Source organism: Eutrema salsugineum, unplaced genomic scaffold, assembly GCF_000478725.1.
Source record: "Eutrema salsugineum unplaced genomic scaffold, Eutsalg1_0 scaffold_11, whole genome shotgun sequence".
Lineage (NCBI taxonomy): Eukaryota > Viridiplantae > Streptophyta > Magnoliopsida > Brassicales > Brassicaceae > Eutrema > Eutrema salsugineum.
Window position 1 is genome coordinate 4,334,032 of NW_006256901.1, and position 19,526 is coordinate 4,353,557.

Consider the following 19,526-nt stretch of genomic DNA (forward strand, 5'->3'; position numbering starts at 1 on the left):
TGAACACGAGCTTGGTCTTGGTCTAGCTGAAGCAAGATGTGCATGTGTGCTCATAAAAATGTACTATTTTCTTGACTTGATATAGATCGAAATGATTTAGATCAAATGAATACGCAACTCTTTTAAAAGTCATTTTCGTAAAAGAAAGAAGTGTGGGGGGATTTGTAATGTAGAAGGAAACGTCAAAGTGTAAGACTAAAAGGAGAAAACACTCTCATCAGTCAACACTAGGTCCTCACTATTAGACACGTCAACTAAAAGAAAAATAAAACAAACCTCTACGAATCTAGAAAAAGTACGAGAGTGAATGAGTGAGAGTTATCACTGAAAGTTGAAACTGATCAGAACTAGTAATGTGGCTTTCTATAGCTTGAAAGAAACTTCGACAGAAATACTAGGCTAACATTTCTCTGATACCATGTCAAAAAACCTATTTTGGTGTTAAAAAGTTTTTATTCATTACATGTTAAGCTTCGTTTTATATACACAATAGATGACCTAATTACAAAGATGTAAATTGCAAGTTACATAAGTAGTTAACTAATTATATAATTAGGCCATATTTCTCTTAATAATTATTGCTTGTCCTTCCTGAGTACGTCCTCATCTCAAACTTGCTGTTATCATACTACAATATATATATATATATATATATTTATATTTATATATATATTTATCAAGTTCACATTTTGTTCTGAGAGAATCTTGTCTCGTAAGGGGTTTTTACTCGGACCACATGACTACGAAGTTACGTTTACCTAGCTCATTCATTATATGTTGAAGCATTTCTATGATTTCCTCAAAGATTGATCTTTGTTTAGGGTATTGATGCCATCATGCATCTCTCTAGAAGTACTTGATTTACCGTGAGGTGTAAGAATACACGTAACTAGACGTGTGAGTTGTTGAGTTTCCCAACTTTGATCTAACCCTCTCTCGTTTATCCATCTCTTCACTAAGTGGGCTATTCGAGAAGCCAAATTTTGATGGAGGATAACTGTTAGTTGGGACTTGTTGACACCATAAAATGGATCGAGTCAAAGAGAAAAGAATGAGCCAAAACCTGACATTGCTAAGTGACATTACAAAACCTGCATGTAATTATATTTATAACGATCTGTTTTGGGATTTTGTGCAGAAGCTGATACCTTTCTCCACCTCTTTAGTAGGTCTCACGGAAGTAGCATTGTAAACATCTCGGAGTCATGTTCAATAACTACAAGATGCTCAAGTTAAAAGTGTTGGGTTTTTCTATATGTTGATTACTGAGATCTTGTTAAAAGAAGTTTGTCATTGCTGTTTCTATAAGTATCCAAATTTGATTCAAACAGAATGACATAACATTGATTCTCACCATTCATGATCGTTTTTTGTTTTATTGTTTATAGGAGAGAATAGAAAATATAAAAGCAAAACCCTAGATTACGATTAAAAAAAAAAAAAGTAAAACCCTAGATTTATTGAGATTATTTCTATAGCAAAGGAATTATCCTGTATTAGCCTAAGCAGCTGTCTTGGGTTTCTGTCTCTCTTTACTATCTCTCTTTAACCCTAGAGCCGCTCTTCTCATCTTTTCCATGGACAACAAATCCACTAACAATGGTGAAGCAGCTCCTACTGTTAAGAAGCCGAAGACTGTAGGAAGTAGATTTAGAGGAGACAAATATTGCAATGTAAGAAAACGATTTGAAACACAGAAAAAACGATTTATAAAAGCGGGTTAATGAAAAACGAGAAGTGGAGGCGAGATGATCTCTTTCCTTAATTGAAAATATCTCCCGCAGTGTGGCGGTTAGATGAGATAATGAATCCCAGTATACAAAAACTTATATTCGTATAATCGCAGATAATAGAATGTGACAAACTAAATTCTACGATATACTTTCGGACGCTTACTTTTGAAAGAAGAAAGGAGACGCGAGAGATTGAAGGATGGTAATACAAAGATTGGCTGCTTCTATGCAGCGGGTAGAAGAAAAGATGGATTTGTTGATCTCATCGAGTGGTACAAACAATAAAGTTGCTGCTGCAGCTGTTAAAACTGGCTCTGTAAAAGCCGAGGCAGAGAGCAGTACGTCTGATGAGGAACCTGCCCACAAAAAGGAGACCACTAGTTATGATTCTAGCAGTGATGATTCTAGCGAGGATTCTGATGAAAAAAAGATTGATAACAGCGTTTCTCGTTTTACGGATTAATCGAAGACTCCAAGTCTTTCGATCGGTGATATTTAGTATTACCAATTTCTGGATTGCTGCTTTCAGGTTACCAAAGGTGTGTATTCAGGAAATTGATAAGCTGTGCTCTGCATTTTTGTGGTCTGGTCCTGCTTTAAATCCAAGGAAAGCAAAGGTTGCTTGGAGAGATGTCTGTTCCCTCAAAGAAGAAGGAGGTCTTGGATTAAGATCAATAGAGGAAGCCAACAGAGTGTGTTGCTTGAAATTGATATGGCAAATTCTCTCAGCTAAGAACTCTCTATGGGTAAACTGGGTACAAAGGCAACTGATTCGGACTGGTTCCTTTTGGTTGGTTAGTGACACTACTAATCGAGGCTCTTGGATGTGGAAAAAGCTGCTAAGTACAGGGATATGGCGAAGCAGTTTCACAAAGTAGAAGTTCACAATGGGCACAATACCTCGTTTTGGTTCGACTCATGGAGTGACTTAGGATGCTTGGAGGAAATTGTTGGGGAGCGTGGACACCTAGACCTGGGGATTCAAAAGCCTGCCAAGGTTGGAGAGGTCCTGGCAACAGTTCGAAGAAGGTGACATCGCCAACAGACACTCAATGATATCGAGCTGGAGATACACAAACTGAGACAGAGTGGGACTGACGATGAGGATGTAGCAAAGTGGAAAGCAAGAGATGGAAATTACAAAGCAAAGTTCGTCACTAGGGATACTTGGTATCAAATCCGAACTGCAAAGCCCAGCGTAAATTGGTACAAAGGAGTTTGGTTCTCACAATCCACTCCTAAGTACACATTCATGTCTTGGCTTGCTTTTCAAAATCGGTTAGCCACTTGAGAAAGGATCACCACATGGAACATAAATGCCAATACAGGGTGTGTGCTCTGTAACGAACCAATAGAGACAAAGAACCACCTTTTCTTCTCTTGCTCTTACTCGATGAAGGTCTGGGAACAGCTGGCGAAAGGTTTGCTGAAGCATCGATTTGTATCTGATTGGGAGAGGATTATGGCGCTACTGTTTAATCCTCCATTTGACAAGACAACAACCTATCTGTTTCAATATTCATTCCAAGCTGCGGTCCACACTCTCTGGAGGGAGAGAAATGAACGCAAACATGGTGGAAAGCCTTCCCCATCATATCGGCTTAGCAAAATTATCGACAAAAATATCAGAAATCAACTCTGTTCTCTCAGGAACAGTGGCGTGCTGAAGTATGAAGATGTAATGCAAGTTTGGTTTGACACAAAACAAACCCATACTTGAAGAATTTTTTTAAAAAACAAAGCTCTAGTTATTGAAATGTTTGGACTAAAGTTGTAAAAAGTCTTTTTTTCTTTGAATATAATTTAACATTAGATTCAAAAAAAAAGTGGTCGTAGTCTTTTCGTTGGTGGTCATTTTAGAGGTGGTCGTTGTGGTGGTTTTGGTTTTTGACGAAGAGGCTGTTGAGGTTTTGGACGTTTCTCATGGAAACAGAGACCTAGTTTTAGATTTCAGATAATAAGAGGATCGTTCTTTTCTAAGAACAAGAGAAATCTCTTTGGTGTTTCGAATAACATTGTATCACAATGCAAATACTTTTTTAGAATTAAAAATAAAATTTATTTATAACAACAACAACAACAAAAATATTTTTTACAACTTGTGCTTCTTTGTTTTGAGATTAGAAAGAAAAATTGAAAAGAAAAATTAAAGATAGATTGCGATTTAAGGGTCTGATTGGTTGAGACTTGAGAGTGAAGGGTTTAGGGGAGATGATAATGATAGAGAGTGAAGGAAAAGTAGATATTGAGAGGTAAAATACTCCCACTTGTTTTCTCTGTTGGATACAAAAAAATAACAGAGATCATATTCAAAACCACTTGTATACATTGGTTATGATTTACAACCGAACCAGTGTTGTTTGGTCTTTGCCTTGGATATGGGAGTTTGAATGATGTTTGGACTTTAAACAATGACATCCGTAGGGGAGTTTTATTGGGTTCTTGCTGTGATTTGGGTATTTGATCTTGGGATTTTGGGTGAGTCTCATTATCTGCAATGTCAATATTTTGTAACTAGCAATAAAGATCATGTGTCCGTACCATGTGCGGACTACAAATGCTTAGTAAATCAAATGTTAGAATTTAAAAATAATTTATTTATTATATATTTATTGTATTTTATCATTTTTATTTATTTATACTATATTAGAAATCTGAATGATTTTTTTTTAAAAAAAGATAATTATTCACAAATGATATATGTAATCAATCGATAAAGTCTAATTTGAGTGAACCAGTAATTTTCCACTATATCTATTATATGGCATCTCATTAACACTTTCAAATACAAACGTATTGATATGAATTTTATAAATTTTCTCCATCATAACCCTGAGAGTCCACACACATATCTTGCAGATCGATTGTGATTCTTTGTTGTTTCATAGGTTATGTTGGTAAGTATTTTAAAAAACCATATAGAAAAAAAGAGAGATAGAAAAAATGACAGTGTTTTAATGTTGGTGTTTCAATATTTTCATTATCTCCGTTGAGTTGGAGATTGACAGAATCAAAGATTCATCGCATTGAAAATTTTCTCAAAACAAATATTGGCAACATAAGCCAATTATTTTGTTTAAATATATTATCAATGTTTTTCAATGTATATTTTTTTATTAATTTTTTTATGAAACTCAATCCATAATTTTATCCACAGTTTCTCTTTATATAATAAAAACAAAAAGAATTTATTTGTTCTCTGTGAATGATTTGTCGAGTTTTTTTGTTTTTTGCTATCATGTGGATCATGCAATAAATAGAAATTATTAGAAACACTGAATTTTCATAGTTAGAAAGTATGAGCTCCATAGCATATATAAAATGTAACTGAAATTTTGAAAAATTTATGTAAAATTTAGATTTTTTTGCCACAATTGATCATCAACATTTACTTTTATTATAAATCTGTGCAAAAATAATATTCAGTATTTATCTTGTGTATTTTTGGAATATTTATTAACATATAATATATACTTTTTACATGGTTGACAGCCTTATCAAAGCCATCAAATGTAATATTTTATCCAAATTTAAGAAAAACCATAAATGAAAGGATTATATTCAGTACAATCTCCATGAAACAATTCAAAGAGAATCCTATAAGAAAGATGTGATTGGTTCCTTATGTGTGCTTTAATGAAGTTTAGAAACAAAGAATCAAGTTTGCAATGAGCGGTAACAACATCAACACTAGACTGCTTTAGACCAAGAAATTTCCTTCTCATTCGATTCCATCATCATGCAGAATACACTAAAAAACAAAAAACCATGAGCTACCAAATATATTAAGAAATGAAATATGTGATTTGAGCCAAAAGATAAAAAGATTAAATTGTAATCCCTCGAGAGGCGTCTTCATCATCTTCTGACGTCCTCATGTCTTAAATTCATTATATGTTGTCTCTTCAAAGAGGATTGCATACTCTTTGATCGCACTATCTTCCGCATAAATGTCATCCCTTATTTTTCCTCTCTTAAAGTACATATTTTGGACAGATAAAAAGTCGGTAAACTAAACCACTTTTAAACACAAAAAGTTTATCTTTAGAGACATGTAGATAGAGAGACACATACGCTGTAACACGAAGTATACAAGATGAACAAACATTGATTAATACTCTATTTTTTTCAAAAACTGCAGGAACATGAAGAAGAGAAAGCAGATGAACACTCCTTAGTTAAAAGGAGAAAGGAACCAAGATGTTTGAAGTGGAGGTGGTGTTCATAGCAGAGGATTCAATGAGAACGTTAGATGGCAGAGACGATGACGTTCACGATTAACTACCATTATTGTAATTATGGTTGGCTCAATGAACATAGTATGTTTTGGCCTTATAGTAGGGTAAGACCACTTATAAATTTGTAGTGAACATTCCACCAGCAGAGTAGAGTTTCTATTTGTAGCTTTCATTTATTATTTTTCTATGAAAAATCTAACTTTAAAGAACTGATACGGCTTCTGAGTTGCGAAGCAAACTGTCCTTGAGATCAAGGCCATCACATCTTTGTTTCTCATCGTGTGATATCTTATCGTCTCCACTAAGTTCTTTTGTCAGATGAATTGAACCATATTCTACACACAAAATGGTCAGTCAATCAGTAACTTTTAGGCCATAAAATGACCTAAACATATAGATTAATGGTTTATAGAAGTTAGTAGACAGTACTAAAAGAAAAATCACGACTATGGAAACAATAATTTATTTGCATCTCTAGAATTAGAGCTGGATTCTCGGCTAGACGCCTAAGTTGCTCAAGTAAAACCAAGCTTACCGCACAAGTAAACAAGTGAAAAAAAAACTACAGCTAGTGTAAAATAGGATATATCGTAAAGCACAAACAAAATTTTAAAAAAGATCAAATAATAATCACACAAAAAAACACTTTTTTCTGTTTCAGCTTGGAAATCGGTCTCAATATCTTTACAACGATCAAAAGCAAAACTTGTAACCCAAGAGGTACAATCAAAAACAAAATGATAACATAAAATATTTTCATAAATAACATGAACCAAATCCATTTAATACTATAAGGAACAAACAAAACGAAAATATAGTGATGAACCATCACCGATTCAATCCAGAATTAAGGATACTTGGCCATACAGAACAAAAGATAAGGTGAGGATACTTGACCTTGGCGAGTGAATTTGAGACCGGAAGGTGTATAGGTTCATAGAGACCGGTGTGTATAGGTTCATATGATGCGTTAGCTAGGTTCATATGATATTCACCTCCGAGTTCCCTAGAGTAATTTGGTGTTATATTTGGTGCTCAATTTGTTCCATATGATAGAGCTTAAGCATTATATTTCTTCATTTTGTAAATAACGAATGTTATTAGGGTTTGTTAGGTTTTACTAAATATTGGTTTTATTAAATTTGAAAAACAGTTTGATTGATAGTGTAATGAAGCATTAAGCCAATGTTTTTAAACCTAACCCGGACAATGACTGTTGATATGTGAATATCGACAAGGGACAAAACAGTAATTTAGATCGGAAGCTCGGTTTTATTAGATTGAATCAAGTGAAATACAACTGAGTTCGGTTATTTCAATAGGCAATAACGAACTAAGACTTAATGCGACTAAGAAGCTGTCGTAACGAGTTCTCGGTCTTTAAGTCTTCTTGGGAATAACTTGTGTCCTCTGATGTCGATTCGTCTCCCTTTATATATATCTCATAAGTCGGTCTTCAAGCACGCCTTAGACGATATGGGACCGAGAGGAATTTCCTTTTCTCTCGGTTCCTTTCCTTTTCTCTCCAAAGTTTCCTTTTTCCCTCAGGAAACTTTCCTATTTCGGCCGAGCTCAAGGAAACCTTCTATTCCTTTGAGAGGTTTCCCACCGACCTCGGCCTAATGGGCTATCTTCGGCCCATCTTCGCTCGGCCCATCTTCTCTCGGTACATCCCTTCGTAAACCGGGCTTACGGTTCGCCGATCTCAGTTTGTATCGGAGAAAACCGGGGTGCGGTTTTCACCTCCAACAGTTAGCCCCCCCCTCAGTTCGGTGAAAGGAGGTGACTTTCAGTTGAACTCAATTCTTCGGTTATTGGATCACAAACTGAGCTCGGTAACTGTTGTCGTTTCGCATTTCCGGACGTTTCGCGCCTATCTTCAATGAGGCGCGTGAATTACGGGATTTTTCGCGAAAATCGAGGAACCCACGATTCCCACTGTGTATAAAGGGCAACTCTTCTTCTCGCATTCATTATTCTCGCCTCAAGCATATATAAGGTACGCCGCTCTCCCTTCTCTCTAGATTTCATTTCTCTCTCTAGTTTTTGTTCTTCGTTTTCTCTCGTTTCTTCAACTCTCGCCGCCGCGAACTCTTGATTTTTCCGATCAACCTTCAAACTTTCCGGTTGATCTTCAAACTGTTCTTTATTTCCTTCAAATCTTCTTTCCCAAACCCTAAAATGTCTTCCAGCTCTTCGATTAATTCTTCCTCGAATAAAATTCTTCCGGAAGACCACCGTGAGTCCTCGGAGCCGAGCTCCTCTTCTTCAAACCCTCAGCAGTCAAGTTCATCACTGGACGAAAGCAATCTTCCCCAATTAGTTCGTAAGAACTCTAGATCTGCAGAAGCTAGCAGCAGCCGTGCTAGAGTCAGAATTGAAGCTACCGAAGATCTGACTGTAGAGGCTCGCAAAACGGAGGCTCGGGCTGGACCGAACGTTGATGCTAACACCCCCGAGATCGAGGAGATCGAGGAAGAATTTCAGGGGGAGAACGTTGTTGATACTGAAGTCGACAACATTGAGGCGGTTATTCATGCTTCGCCACCACTTCCGAGGCGGAAAGTAGTTCGTCCCAACAACGTGCCCTCTTGTTCCCTTTCTCCTGGTGTCGTTCGAGCCGTGCTCGAGGCAAACGGGCTTGCGGACAAGATTATTTTCATCATTCCGGAGGCTAGAGATCGGCCGTGGGACGCTCCCGAAGGCTTCCTTTGCGTCTACCTGACGTACTTCACTCAGTGCGGGCTTTCTTTCCCCATTCCCTCTCGCCTACTGGGATACTGCAATCGGTGCGGCGTAGCTCTCACACCGGTGATGCCAGCCTCAATAACGAAATACGTTGGGTTCGTTTCCTTATGCGACGAGCTTGGCGAAGTACCATCGAGTCGAATTTTCGAAGACCTCTTCTCGGTCAATATCCATAAGTCCAATGAGTGGTTCTTCGCCGCCAATGCCAAGCCGAAGAAGAATTTAGTTATGGGACCTAAGCCCAGTAAATTCAACGATTGGGAGTCCCAGTACTTCTATATTGAAATGAACGATCTCACCGTCAGCAATTCTGACATCGCAATTCAGTCGAATTAGAAGATTCCGATTGGTAGATTAGATGATTTCACACTTAGATAACTTTTGACTTTTACTGCTTGCTAACTCGACTTCGTCTTATTTTCGTAGGTCGTCATCTTCCGAGTCTCCTTCTCAACTCCGGACTCACCTCTGAGTTCGAAGAAGCATTCAGCGAAGCCGGTAAACGTCGTTGGCCGGAGGTTTGGGAAGAAATCCTACAACGCCGAGCTAAGAAAGCGGGTATGTTCATCGAAGTCTATCTTTACTCACTTTATTCTGAATTTACTCTGAACTCCTCCTTAAACACATTTTCATTTCAGGCTCCGTTCGAGAACCAAAACCACGCAAGCCGAGAACTCGAGCTAGCAAGCCTCGAACCGCTCCCAAACGCCAATCACTGAAGTCGCGAACTCAACGCTCCCGAGCTGCCAGGATGCTTTCCATTGACGAAATCCCAACTCTCTTTGATGAAGAGGAAACGGAGGTGGCTGAGCCGACCCCAGTCCTTGCTGCTGAACAGAACGAAGTGCAGCCAGAAGAGTTGCCACCTGCTGCGGGCTCACCTGATCAGGTTGATCAGAGGAAGACGAAGAAGAAGAAGTCTTCGAAGAAGAGTAAGAAAGCAGAGGACTCTTCTCCGGTGCAAGATACTCCCGCCGAGCTCGATCCACCGGCAGCTGTAGCGTCGGGCCTCGCGCTCTCGCAAGATCGAGCTGAAGCTTCACACTCCCGAAAAAGGCAAACCAGGGACCATGTCGAGGGCTCTCAAGAGCACGGGCCGGCTAAGAGAGTCCGAGTTTGTTTTGACTACGACGAGGAGACTCCTTTTGAGGAGAACGTAGATGCCTGCGCCGAGCTCTATCATAAGATCTCCTCGGAGGTACCTAGTCTTCCCTCGGTTCCCGAGCTCCGGTTTCCCAACATGTACAAGGGAATCGCTCACACGACTGCTGTGGTAATTTTACTTACCCTTTACAGACTTAGATATTCTTCCAAGTATGAGTTCTAATTCCTGTTTCAACTGTGCAGCTCGCCAGTCAGACCAATAACTTGGTCGCTGCATATGAAGTAGCCCTGTTCGACGAACAAGTAAGGGTCTCCGAGCTCGAAGAAAGGATAGCCAAAGCAGAGGAGCGTCTCGCCACTGAGCTCCAAATCAACGAAACTCTGCACTCTCAAGTTGACTTGCTGAAAAAGGAGAGTGCAGAGCTGAAGGCGGTGAAAGACGAGCTCACCGAGGCCCAGATTTTACTCTCTAAAGAGTTCGAGAAGGACAAAGGGCGGCTACAAGGCATGGTGGTGCACTGGAAGAATCGAGCTAGGAGCGTTCACGCAACAGCTTGCGAACGCCTTGAGAAAGTCATTCGGAGTTTGGACGATGCTGACAGGGCTCGGAAGCCGTACCTGGTCTACAACCAGCTCACCGGGGTCCTCGGTTTCATCAAGCAGTTGGGGAGAAAGGGTCTGTACGAGGTCCCGCCAGAAATGGTTGCGGATATTGAAGCAAGGCATGCCAAGGCGCTGGAGGACTTCAAGGCGATCGATGCTTGCGTGCTCACTGAGGAGGACAAGAAGATGTCTCCGTTCGTAGAGGAAGATGACATTCCGGTCGCAAATGTGACCCAGAGCGCGCAAGATCCTGCGAGGGGTGAGCAGTTCGGCTCAAACGAGGACATACTCAACGCTGCTGCCTCGAAGACCATCTAATCTCTTCCTATTTTTCTTTTACTCTTCGAACTTAACTGCCCTTGCATGGGTTTCTTTTTCTAATTCCGAGCCCTTGGTGGGTTCTGACTCTATTTGCCTCTCGGGGCTTTTTATTTTATGCGTTCGTTTTTCCTTCCTTCCTTGTCTTTAAAAGTTAGAAAAATCTTTCAAGTAGTAGATCGGCATCTAACCTTCGATTTAACTTTATGTCGTCGTTAAGATTTGCGATTAATGCTTAAGTATTAGATCGGTATATAGTAGATATTCGAACGTGATTATTATCTTTTGATAGCGAATTGCGATAATTCTGCTTACGTTTTGCGAGTGTTGTGAACTCGGCTTACGGTGCGAATCTGAGGAGTTCGGCTTATCGTGCGAGCGTATGAGCTCGGCCTGGGGAACCCAAGTGAATCGTTTCGTACTGGAAGAGTGAATTAGATTCGAACTCTTGTAAACGCACGAAACGAATTCAAGGTTTTTCTAAGTCGAACCTAAGTACGCGAGATGTGCTCGGCTTATTGTTCTTGGTGACTTAGAAATTTAACTGCGGGACTGGGCCCAGCTTTTGATATGTGGCTTAACCACGACACCATGTGGGTGCTCGCGAGACGGATCTCGGCTTTTAAGTTTGCATTCATGTGGAATGCTATCGAACAACTGGCCAGGAAGTCGATGTAAAGACAAGGAGTTCGGTCCCTTGTGATTTCGAACTAACACTTTGTCATATCTTGACAATAAAATTTTATTGATGTTATAGCTGGACTCGGTAACGAGCTGCCTACGTACCCTTTAAAGGGATCAAGCCATTCGTAGTTCTAAGTACAAAAGGGGTTTTCGCTCCGACTAAGTAGTTCGGAGGCTTTTTTTTTTTTTTTTTTTTTTTGTTTTTTTTGGCGCTTCGAAACGAACTAGTAGTAGTATCGTTTGAGATGCATCGAGTTCCAAGATCGCGGGATCAGAGTTCCATCTAACTTCATGAGTTGATAAACGCCGGGCTTAACGACCTTCATAATCTGATATGGTCCTTCCCAGTTCGCGCCAAGTTTTCCTGCGTTCTTCTCTTCGGTGTTTTGATAGATTTTACGAAGTACGAGGTCGCCGTCTTCGAAGTGACGGCCCTTAACTTTTTTATTGTAGTAACGAGCTGCAAGTTGTTGGTAATTCTGTATCCGGAGTAGTGCTCGTTCGCGATGTTCTTCGACTAAGTCAAGTGCGTCGATCATCATATTGTTGTTCGCCTCGGGTTGCTGGGTAAGCATAGTTCGGCGAATGCTTGGGACGTTAAGTTCGGCTGGACACATAGCTTCTGCGCCATACGCAAGGAAGAAAGGTGACTGACCGGTTGAACGTCGCGGTGTCGTTCGGTGGGACCACAGGACGCCGTCGAGTTCGTCTGCCCACGTTCCCTTAGCGATATCGAGTCGTTTCTTCAGTCCGTCAATGATGGTCTTGTTCGTGGCTTCGGCTTGTCCGTTGCCGGTTTGTCGAGGATAAGGAACTGGATCATCTTTGCGATTCCGCCGACGTAGATTGGGATTTTGACAGTGCCGATCGTCATACAACGTTCTCCATTAAATCCGGTAAGTGGCTCGATGAACGGATCAATCCTATCTGACGCCAACTCGAGCTGGTCAAGTGCTTCCTTGAAGATAACGTTGACCGAACTGCCAGTATCGATCAGAATGCGGCTAACTTCGACATCGTCGAGGAGTAGATCGACAACGAGAGCGTCATTATGCGGCTAGTGAATTCCGATCGTGTCAGCCTCGGTAAAGACCAAGGGCGTTCCCTTCGGCGGATCCTGCGGGGTTTTCGGTGTGCTAGCGGCTTGTTTGCTGTATTCCTTGATGGCTCGAACGGAATAACTGCAAGCTTCGATGGCCCCCATTATCATGTTGACACGTTCTCGCGCCTTAGGAGCATGATTCTCCGGAGCTCGGTCATCGCGATTCCGTTTCTGTTGCTCGGGCAAAGCAGGCGGATTCGGTGGCGGTGGTGGTAGTGTCGGTAAAGCCGGTGGAGTTGGTGGATCTTTGGCGAGATGTTCGTTGTTCGGTCGAGGCATCGAGAGTTGCCCACCGCTCTTAGGCGTATTTGAGCGTCGGAGTTCGTCGACCGAGATCGGCTCCTTGCGATACAGGCCGAGTAGATATTCTCGCAAATTCCTGCATTCTTTGGTGCTATGGCCCCTACGGTTATGGAATTCGCAGAATAACGACTCGTCTTGGTCTTCTTCACCGCGGACCCATTTATTATTCCACTGCTTGCTTGGTTGTTGGATTGCGTTAGCATAGAGTTTCTTGCGGTTCTCATATCCTCGACCGTATCCCGACTGCGGCTCGTTAGTCGCGGGTTTCAGACGTTCGGGTTGTTTTGTTGAGTGACTTTGCTCGTACGCAGCTTCTTCTTCTTCTTCAGCAATGTAAGTATTAGCTCGGTGTAACGCATCTTCTAACGTCTGCGGTGGGTTATGCGTAATCGCGCTTCGAAAACTGGTCTTTATCCGAGCTCCTTTCTGAAGGCATAAGAGAGCGGCTTCGTCGCTAATCGTGCAGTTGGCGACGATTGCCTTGAAGCGCTGGATGAAGTCGCGAAGGCTCTCGCTTGGTCCTTGAGCTACTTGCCAGAGCTCGGAGTTCTTGGTATTCTGTCCAATGAACATGGAGAAGTGCTTGACGAAGGCTGTCGTTAACTCTTTGTAGCTGTCGATTGAATTGGCTTCGAGCCGTGAGAACCAGTCGAGAGCTACTCCTCCCAGACTTTCCACAAATAGTTGGCACTGAACCGCGTCTCTTTCTTCGGCAGACTTAAACTGGTATCGGTTCATGCAGATGCCGAACGATGTCAGGAAGTGTCGAGGGTCAGAGTTGCCCTCGTAGATTTTCATCTTCAGTTTCTCCATGTGCTTGACCGGCGTCCCTGCGATGCGCGATGTGAAAGGAGTCTTCTGTGTTTCCTGAATGACGCGCTCGATCTCCGGGGCCGCGCTTGTGGCTTGATGTATTTTTGAGGTGATATCGCGAAGCTGTGCTTTCATCGCTTCAAACTCGGCGTCTCGGCTTGAATCCGGGGCTGGTGGGTATGCTGACCCGACCGCGGCAGACCTCATAGTTCTGGTTGGATCTCCGTCGGCATTGAGATCGTCAATGATGTTCCGAACTCGGAGAGGAGTTCGTGTCTGACTGAGTTCGGCGATCTGTGCCGCCATCTGACTGAAACGTTCCTCGCTCCTTTTGTTGATGGCTTCGAACTGAGCAGTGAACATTTGGAGTAACAGGTCGGTTACGGCTGCGGGAGTTTGCTCGGCGGCAGTTCCGGTGTTTTCTCCAGGAGTTCCTCCCGTTTGCTCTGTTTGGGCGTTGATGTTATTTCCCCTGAGAGGGTTTTCTTCTTCGTGAACGTTGGATTGGTCTGCCATCGCTGATTCAATCTTTCCGAAGTCCGATCAAAAATCTGAGATATCTGTTTAAAGCCCCCTACCTGGCGCGCCAATTGTTGATATGTGAATATCGACAAGGGACAAAACAGTAATTTAGATCGGAAGCTCGGTTTTATTAGATTGAATCAAGTGAAATACAACTGAGTTCGGTTATTTCAATAGGCAATAACGAACTAAGACTTAATGCGACTAAGAAGCTGTCGTAACGAGTTCTCGGTCTTTAAGTCTTCTTGGGAATAACTTGTGTCCTCTGATGTCGATTCGTCTCCCTTTATATATATCTCATAAGTCGGTCTTCAAGCACGCCTTAGACGATATGGGACCGAGAGGAATTTCCTTTTCTCTCGGTTCCTTTCCTTTTCTCTCCAAAGTTTCCTTTTTCCCTCAGGAAACTTTCCTATTTCGGCCGAGCTCAAGGAAACCTTCTATTCCTTTGAGAGGTTTCCCACCGACCTCGGCCTAATGGGCTATCTTCGGCCCATCTTCGCTCGGCCCATCTTCTCTCGGTACATCCCTTCATAAACCGGGCTTACGGTTCGCCGATCTCAGTTTGTACCGGAGAAAACCGGGGTGCGGTTTTCACCCCAACAATGACTCGGAAAGTTCTTCGGGTTTTCGGATCACTAGGATAACCTGGATCAATCCGAATCAACCACGGGTCAACTAAGTGTATATGTTTGTTATTTTTTTAATAAAGTTCATCATTTTAGTTACACTTTTTCTGCTGTGTGTTAAAAAAATAAGAGCTATTCTAAAAATTTCTGTCACTGAATCGAATTAATTATTACATATCTTTTTCTCTATATTTTTTATTTTTTACTATAAAATATTAAATAAATATACACAATACTTAGTAATCATATTAATTATATTTTTTTACATCTATAATTATATATTTCATTCTATATTTTTTTATTCAATTTATTTTCTTTTTGAACTATCAAAATTTTATCAGAAAATTTTAATTTTACTAATGTGTAATGATGAAAAAATAACAAACTAATCAATAAAATAAAGAAAAACAAAACACTATTACTACAAACCGTCTAAGTCGGGTTTTTGCCGGTTCACCGGGTTTGAGCAAATTTTTTTAGGTTTGAACGGTTTCATAACATCATGGGTTTTCAACAAAAGCCAAACCAAAAATCTTGCCGGGTCACGGTTCAACCGATCGAACCATCCGGTCCAGTCTGGGTCCGAAAACATTGCATTAAACCATAATAATTTATAGCGGTATATTTTAAGTTAATTTTAACACATCATCAGATAAGAACCAATAAAAAAAAATTACACTAAATTAAAAAATATGGTAAAAAAGTTTTTTTGCAGCCAAAACTCATAATGAAGCTGACACGTAAGCAAAACGATTTGAAATTCGCTGTAAATCTGACACATCAACAAATTACTACATAAATAAGTATTTAGATCATCAAAGATTCGAAAGTTTTTTATATGTTAGACGCAGTTAAACATCTATTATGCAAAAGGTTAGAGGGGCATTCACAGCAAACTTATAACTAGGAACCCAACATTTCCACAACCGTTCGTGCCGGGTGCCTAGCAAGCCTCGTTAATTGCCAAGTTAGTGGCGTGATCAATTCATTTTCTCAAAAGCAATTTCACTGCAATTAAAGACCACCTGATGTAGCTGAGAGGGTGGTATTGGTTCTATATGTTGAAATCAACACCATTAGATTAGAGTAGATCAGAATTTTTTTTTATAAAAATAATTCATTTAGAATCTATATTGTATATGAGTTGTTTAAAATTTTAAATTACTTAGCAGTGTATTTAGAAAATCACATGATATCATTTAAAATCTAATGGAATAGAATTCTCAATAAATTTTGGATTTTAAAATTTCAAAGAAAAAAAACAACCTAAAAAGCACATACGTAAGCAAAAAAATCAAAGAAAAAAAGCAACATAAAATAAATTGTAAGAATTTGTTAAACTTGAATAACAAAAGATTTTAATTGACTTATTCAACACTTTGATTGAATAACAATGGATTTCAAAATCTATAAAGAGATTGTAAATACATGAACCAATAACATTGGCTTTTTATAGAGAAATCAAAATAAATTATTGAATAACAAAAGATTTTGGATGGATTTAGACTCTATTAAAAACCATGATTGAATAAGACCCCAGAGTAAGCTAAGTCTAGAGTTATCAAAGCTAATTATGGAACAATGGTAGTGAGAAAAAGGTCATGGATTGAAGTTTAACACAAAGTATAAGATCGATTACTATTGCAATAACATAAAGGAGATGATGACTTGTAGATTGGCGAACCCACCAGTGAAGGTAAGGCAGATTTTAATTCAATACTCAAGGACTATCTCAAGAACATAAGTGAATATAAGTGTTGAAAATTGATTTTTTTTTTGTTTGTTACTCTTGTCTGTACGGCACTCAGGTCCTATGATATTGATTATTTTGGACTTGTGAAATTAAAGTGGTTAGTGCCCCCTTTATGCTTCACATTCAACGTACAACTGACTTTAACATATGCTCTTCACAAGTGGTCTATTATTTGTATAAGCACTCAAAATTGTGGTTACTTAACACAGTAAAAAACGTAACAAGAACATAAGAAAAACTTTTTCTTTTTTTTGCTAAATGTTAAATATTTATTAAAAATAAAAATTTTAGGTGTTACAAATTGTGAAACAAAATGTTTGACCTAACAGATTGGTCCCATGGCAAAAACGTAAAAAAACATGGAAGCAAAATACAATCGGTACTAAGATGAAACCGTAGCAATAAAGCAATTTGGCATCAAACAGTAGCGATAAGGAGCTTGAAACCACCCAAGAAAAAATGGAACCGAGATATGATCAAAAGGAGAAAGCTAGAAGAAGGCTCGAAGAAACATCCACAAAGCATAACGGAAGCTTTTTCATTTGGCAGCCTGAAAAAGAGCTATCCCTCAAAGAATCCAAGAAGACCCGATCTAAGACAGCCCTCAAAATCTAAGAATTGGCGCACAACTAACAAACCTAGATCCAGCACTAGAACAGGACTACACTAGCTGTCGAAGCTAAGAAGCGCTACTAACTCTACCAAGATCCTCCCGACGTCGGCTAGCACATAGCCAAGCGACAACAAGTAAAGACAGCCTTATTACCTCCTCTGAAAGCCAAGCGAACAAGACACAAGACAAAACTAAAAGCAGCCTCAATCCAAAGCACACAAACGTAAACAGTTAATCCTACAAAGAGAAACGAGCAAACATCCACAATGACGCCGAGACAAGGAGCCACCGGAGACAAAAAAACTGTTTAAACCGAGCAACACTGCACGAAGACCGAGCTCTGAACACCGGTTTGGCACAGTGAGCCTCATGCTGCCACCAGAAGCACGTGCTGAGCCACCAGGAAAGTCAACGCCTTGAAGAAACGCCGCCGCTGCGAGCTAACCTAGGGACGACGCCGAGCTCGCCTCAGGCTTCGATACACTGAGGGAGGAGAGGAAAAAAACTGATCTGATAGCAGGGCGTCGAGACCCGTCCTCGAAGATCTCACACCACGCACCGCCAAGAGAATCCATCTAACCGCACCACCATGAGAGAAAACGCAGCGGCAACACCAAGATCTAGAGAGATCCCACACCGAGCGCCATGGATTTACCACCGGAGGTCGAAAAAGTGAAGGAATTAATTTCCAAAAGCTACACACTTCCTTCGATTCAAACATCCGCACACAGAGCCACCGAAGCACCACCCGACACACCATCCAAAGCACATTGAACCGAAGAGGAGAAAGGCCTCCCCGGCGGCAGCGAGGAGCGCCAACCACCGAGGAGAGAGATAAAAAAATTAGGGTTTGGCGGCTGGAAGAGGATGGAAGAGAAAAGGGTTGGAGAGAGAAATTCGTGGTTCAGATTTTTTTTCAAAAAAAAAAACTAATTACATATAGAAAAAGATTGCATTGTACCACAAAAAAAAAACACAAAAGAGTTTTCTCTACTATTAAGAAAAGAACGTTCCACTTGTAATTGTTAAAGATAGTCTTCCTCCGTCACCAAAACCTCAACAGGCTCCACAATACCCACGACAACTACAACGATCACCAACAAAAAGACCATGATGTGTGAACAGAGGCAGACCTACATGGAAGGATACTATGTCGCTTACACAGTATTAATTTTGATTTTTTTTCATTACAAAATATATAATTAGTTTTATTACAGAAATTTTCTCTTAAACCTAAATGCAATGGTGGACTCATCACCCATTTTTTCTTTTTTTGTTACCAAATTTTACCCAATCACCCAATTTAACATGTTAACTTTATCAAATTTGACCTAATATAATATGGATCCGCCATTATAGTGTCATATTTTTAACTTTTACCAGATTTTTAATTTGACCCAATATAACATGTTACCAAATTTGTTGTCATTAACTTTAGGCTATATTTTAATTTATTAATAAAATTCGAAAATTTATTAAATGTTTAACTAAAGTCAAAGTTGATGAGGTTATCGGAATTCTACCCATCTAATTTTAGTTCAGGAGAATGCATATTCTTGAGCAACAATTAGAATCTATATTGATAACGTTCATAGTGATAAAAAATTTACTCATTTACAAAATTTTGCAGAACTTGCTCGTATGTTAGCGAAAACATATGTCATTTCCTTTAGTTTATAGGTTTCTGAAGTTGATTTTGATTTTGCCTGTTGCTACTGCAACTATGGAGAGATGTTTTTAGCAATGAAGATCGTGAAGACAGATCGACGCAATCGGATGGGAGATCAATTTTTGAATGATTGTTTAATTTGTTTTGTCGAGAAAGATGTATTCCAGACAATTACAAATGAGTCTGTCATTAAAAGATTTCAAGATATGAATGATCGTAGAGTTATTTTATAGAGTAAAATGATTTTGTAAGAGTTTTTATATTTTAATAAAAAAAATTTAATATTAATATCATAAGAGAAATTTACCTAGAATAACCTATTTTTTTCTTGAAATGGCTAGAATAACCTATGATATATTTTATTATCCACATAACCTACTAATCATTTTAAACTGATTGTAACTCCTACATTACCCTTATCAATATCATTAATTATTATTTAACTTCAAATTCGTTTTAATATTGAAAAAAATCAAAAAAATTTTATCAAAAAATAAAATTAATGATATCTCTAATTTAAATCTAAATTAAATATTATATTTGAACAAGTTTTGTCGCCGACTTGTTCTGTTTCAGTCATCGTACTTTTTTTTCAAACGAAATCCTTTACAACTTTGCTGGGTGTAATTACACGGCTTTTAACGAAGAAGTGTGGACCTACATCTATGATTCTTCGCTGGGTGTAATTACACAG

General features: G+C 39.6%; 2 protein-coding genes across 2 annotated transcripts; one reads left to right on the forward strand and one right to left on the reverse strand.

The window, feature by feature from the left end:
* The first annotated feature begins 2,586 nt into the window (after window positions 1–2,586).
* Window positions 2,587–3,024, forward strand: LOC112089730. Its single transcript, XM_024160482.1, has 2 exons — window positions 2,587–2,739; window positions 2,821–3,024. Exons 1-2 carry the CDS (start codon window positions 2,587–2,589, stop codon window positions 3,022–3,024), a joined length of 357 nt encoding a protein of 118 aa, XP_024016250.1.
* A 9,149-nt stretch (window positions 3,025–12,173) lies between these two features.
* Window positions 12,174–14,162, reverse strand: LOC112089731. Its single transcript, XM_024160483.1, has 2 exons — window positions 12,603–14,162; window positions 12,174–12,485 (listed from the first exon to the last, which is right to left on the reverse strand). Exons 1-2 carry the CDS (start codon window positions 14,160–14,162, stop codon window positions 12,174–12,176), a joined length of 1,872 nt encoding a protein of 623 aa, XP_024016251.1.
* Between the last annotated feature and the right edge of the window lie 5,364 nt (window positions 14,163–19,526).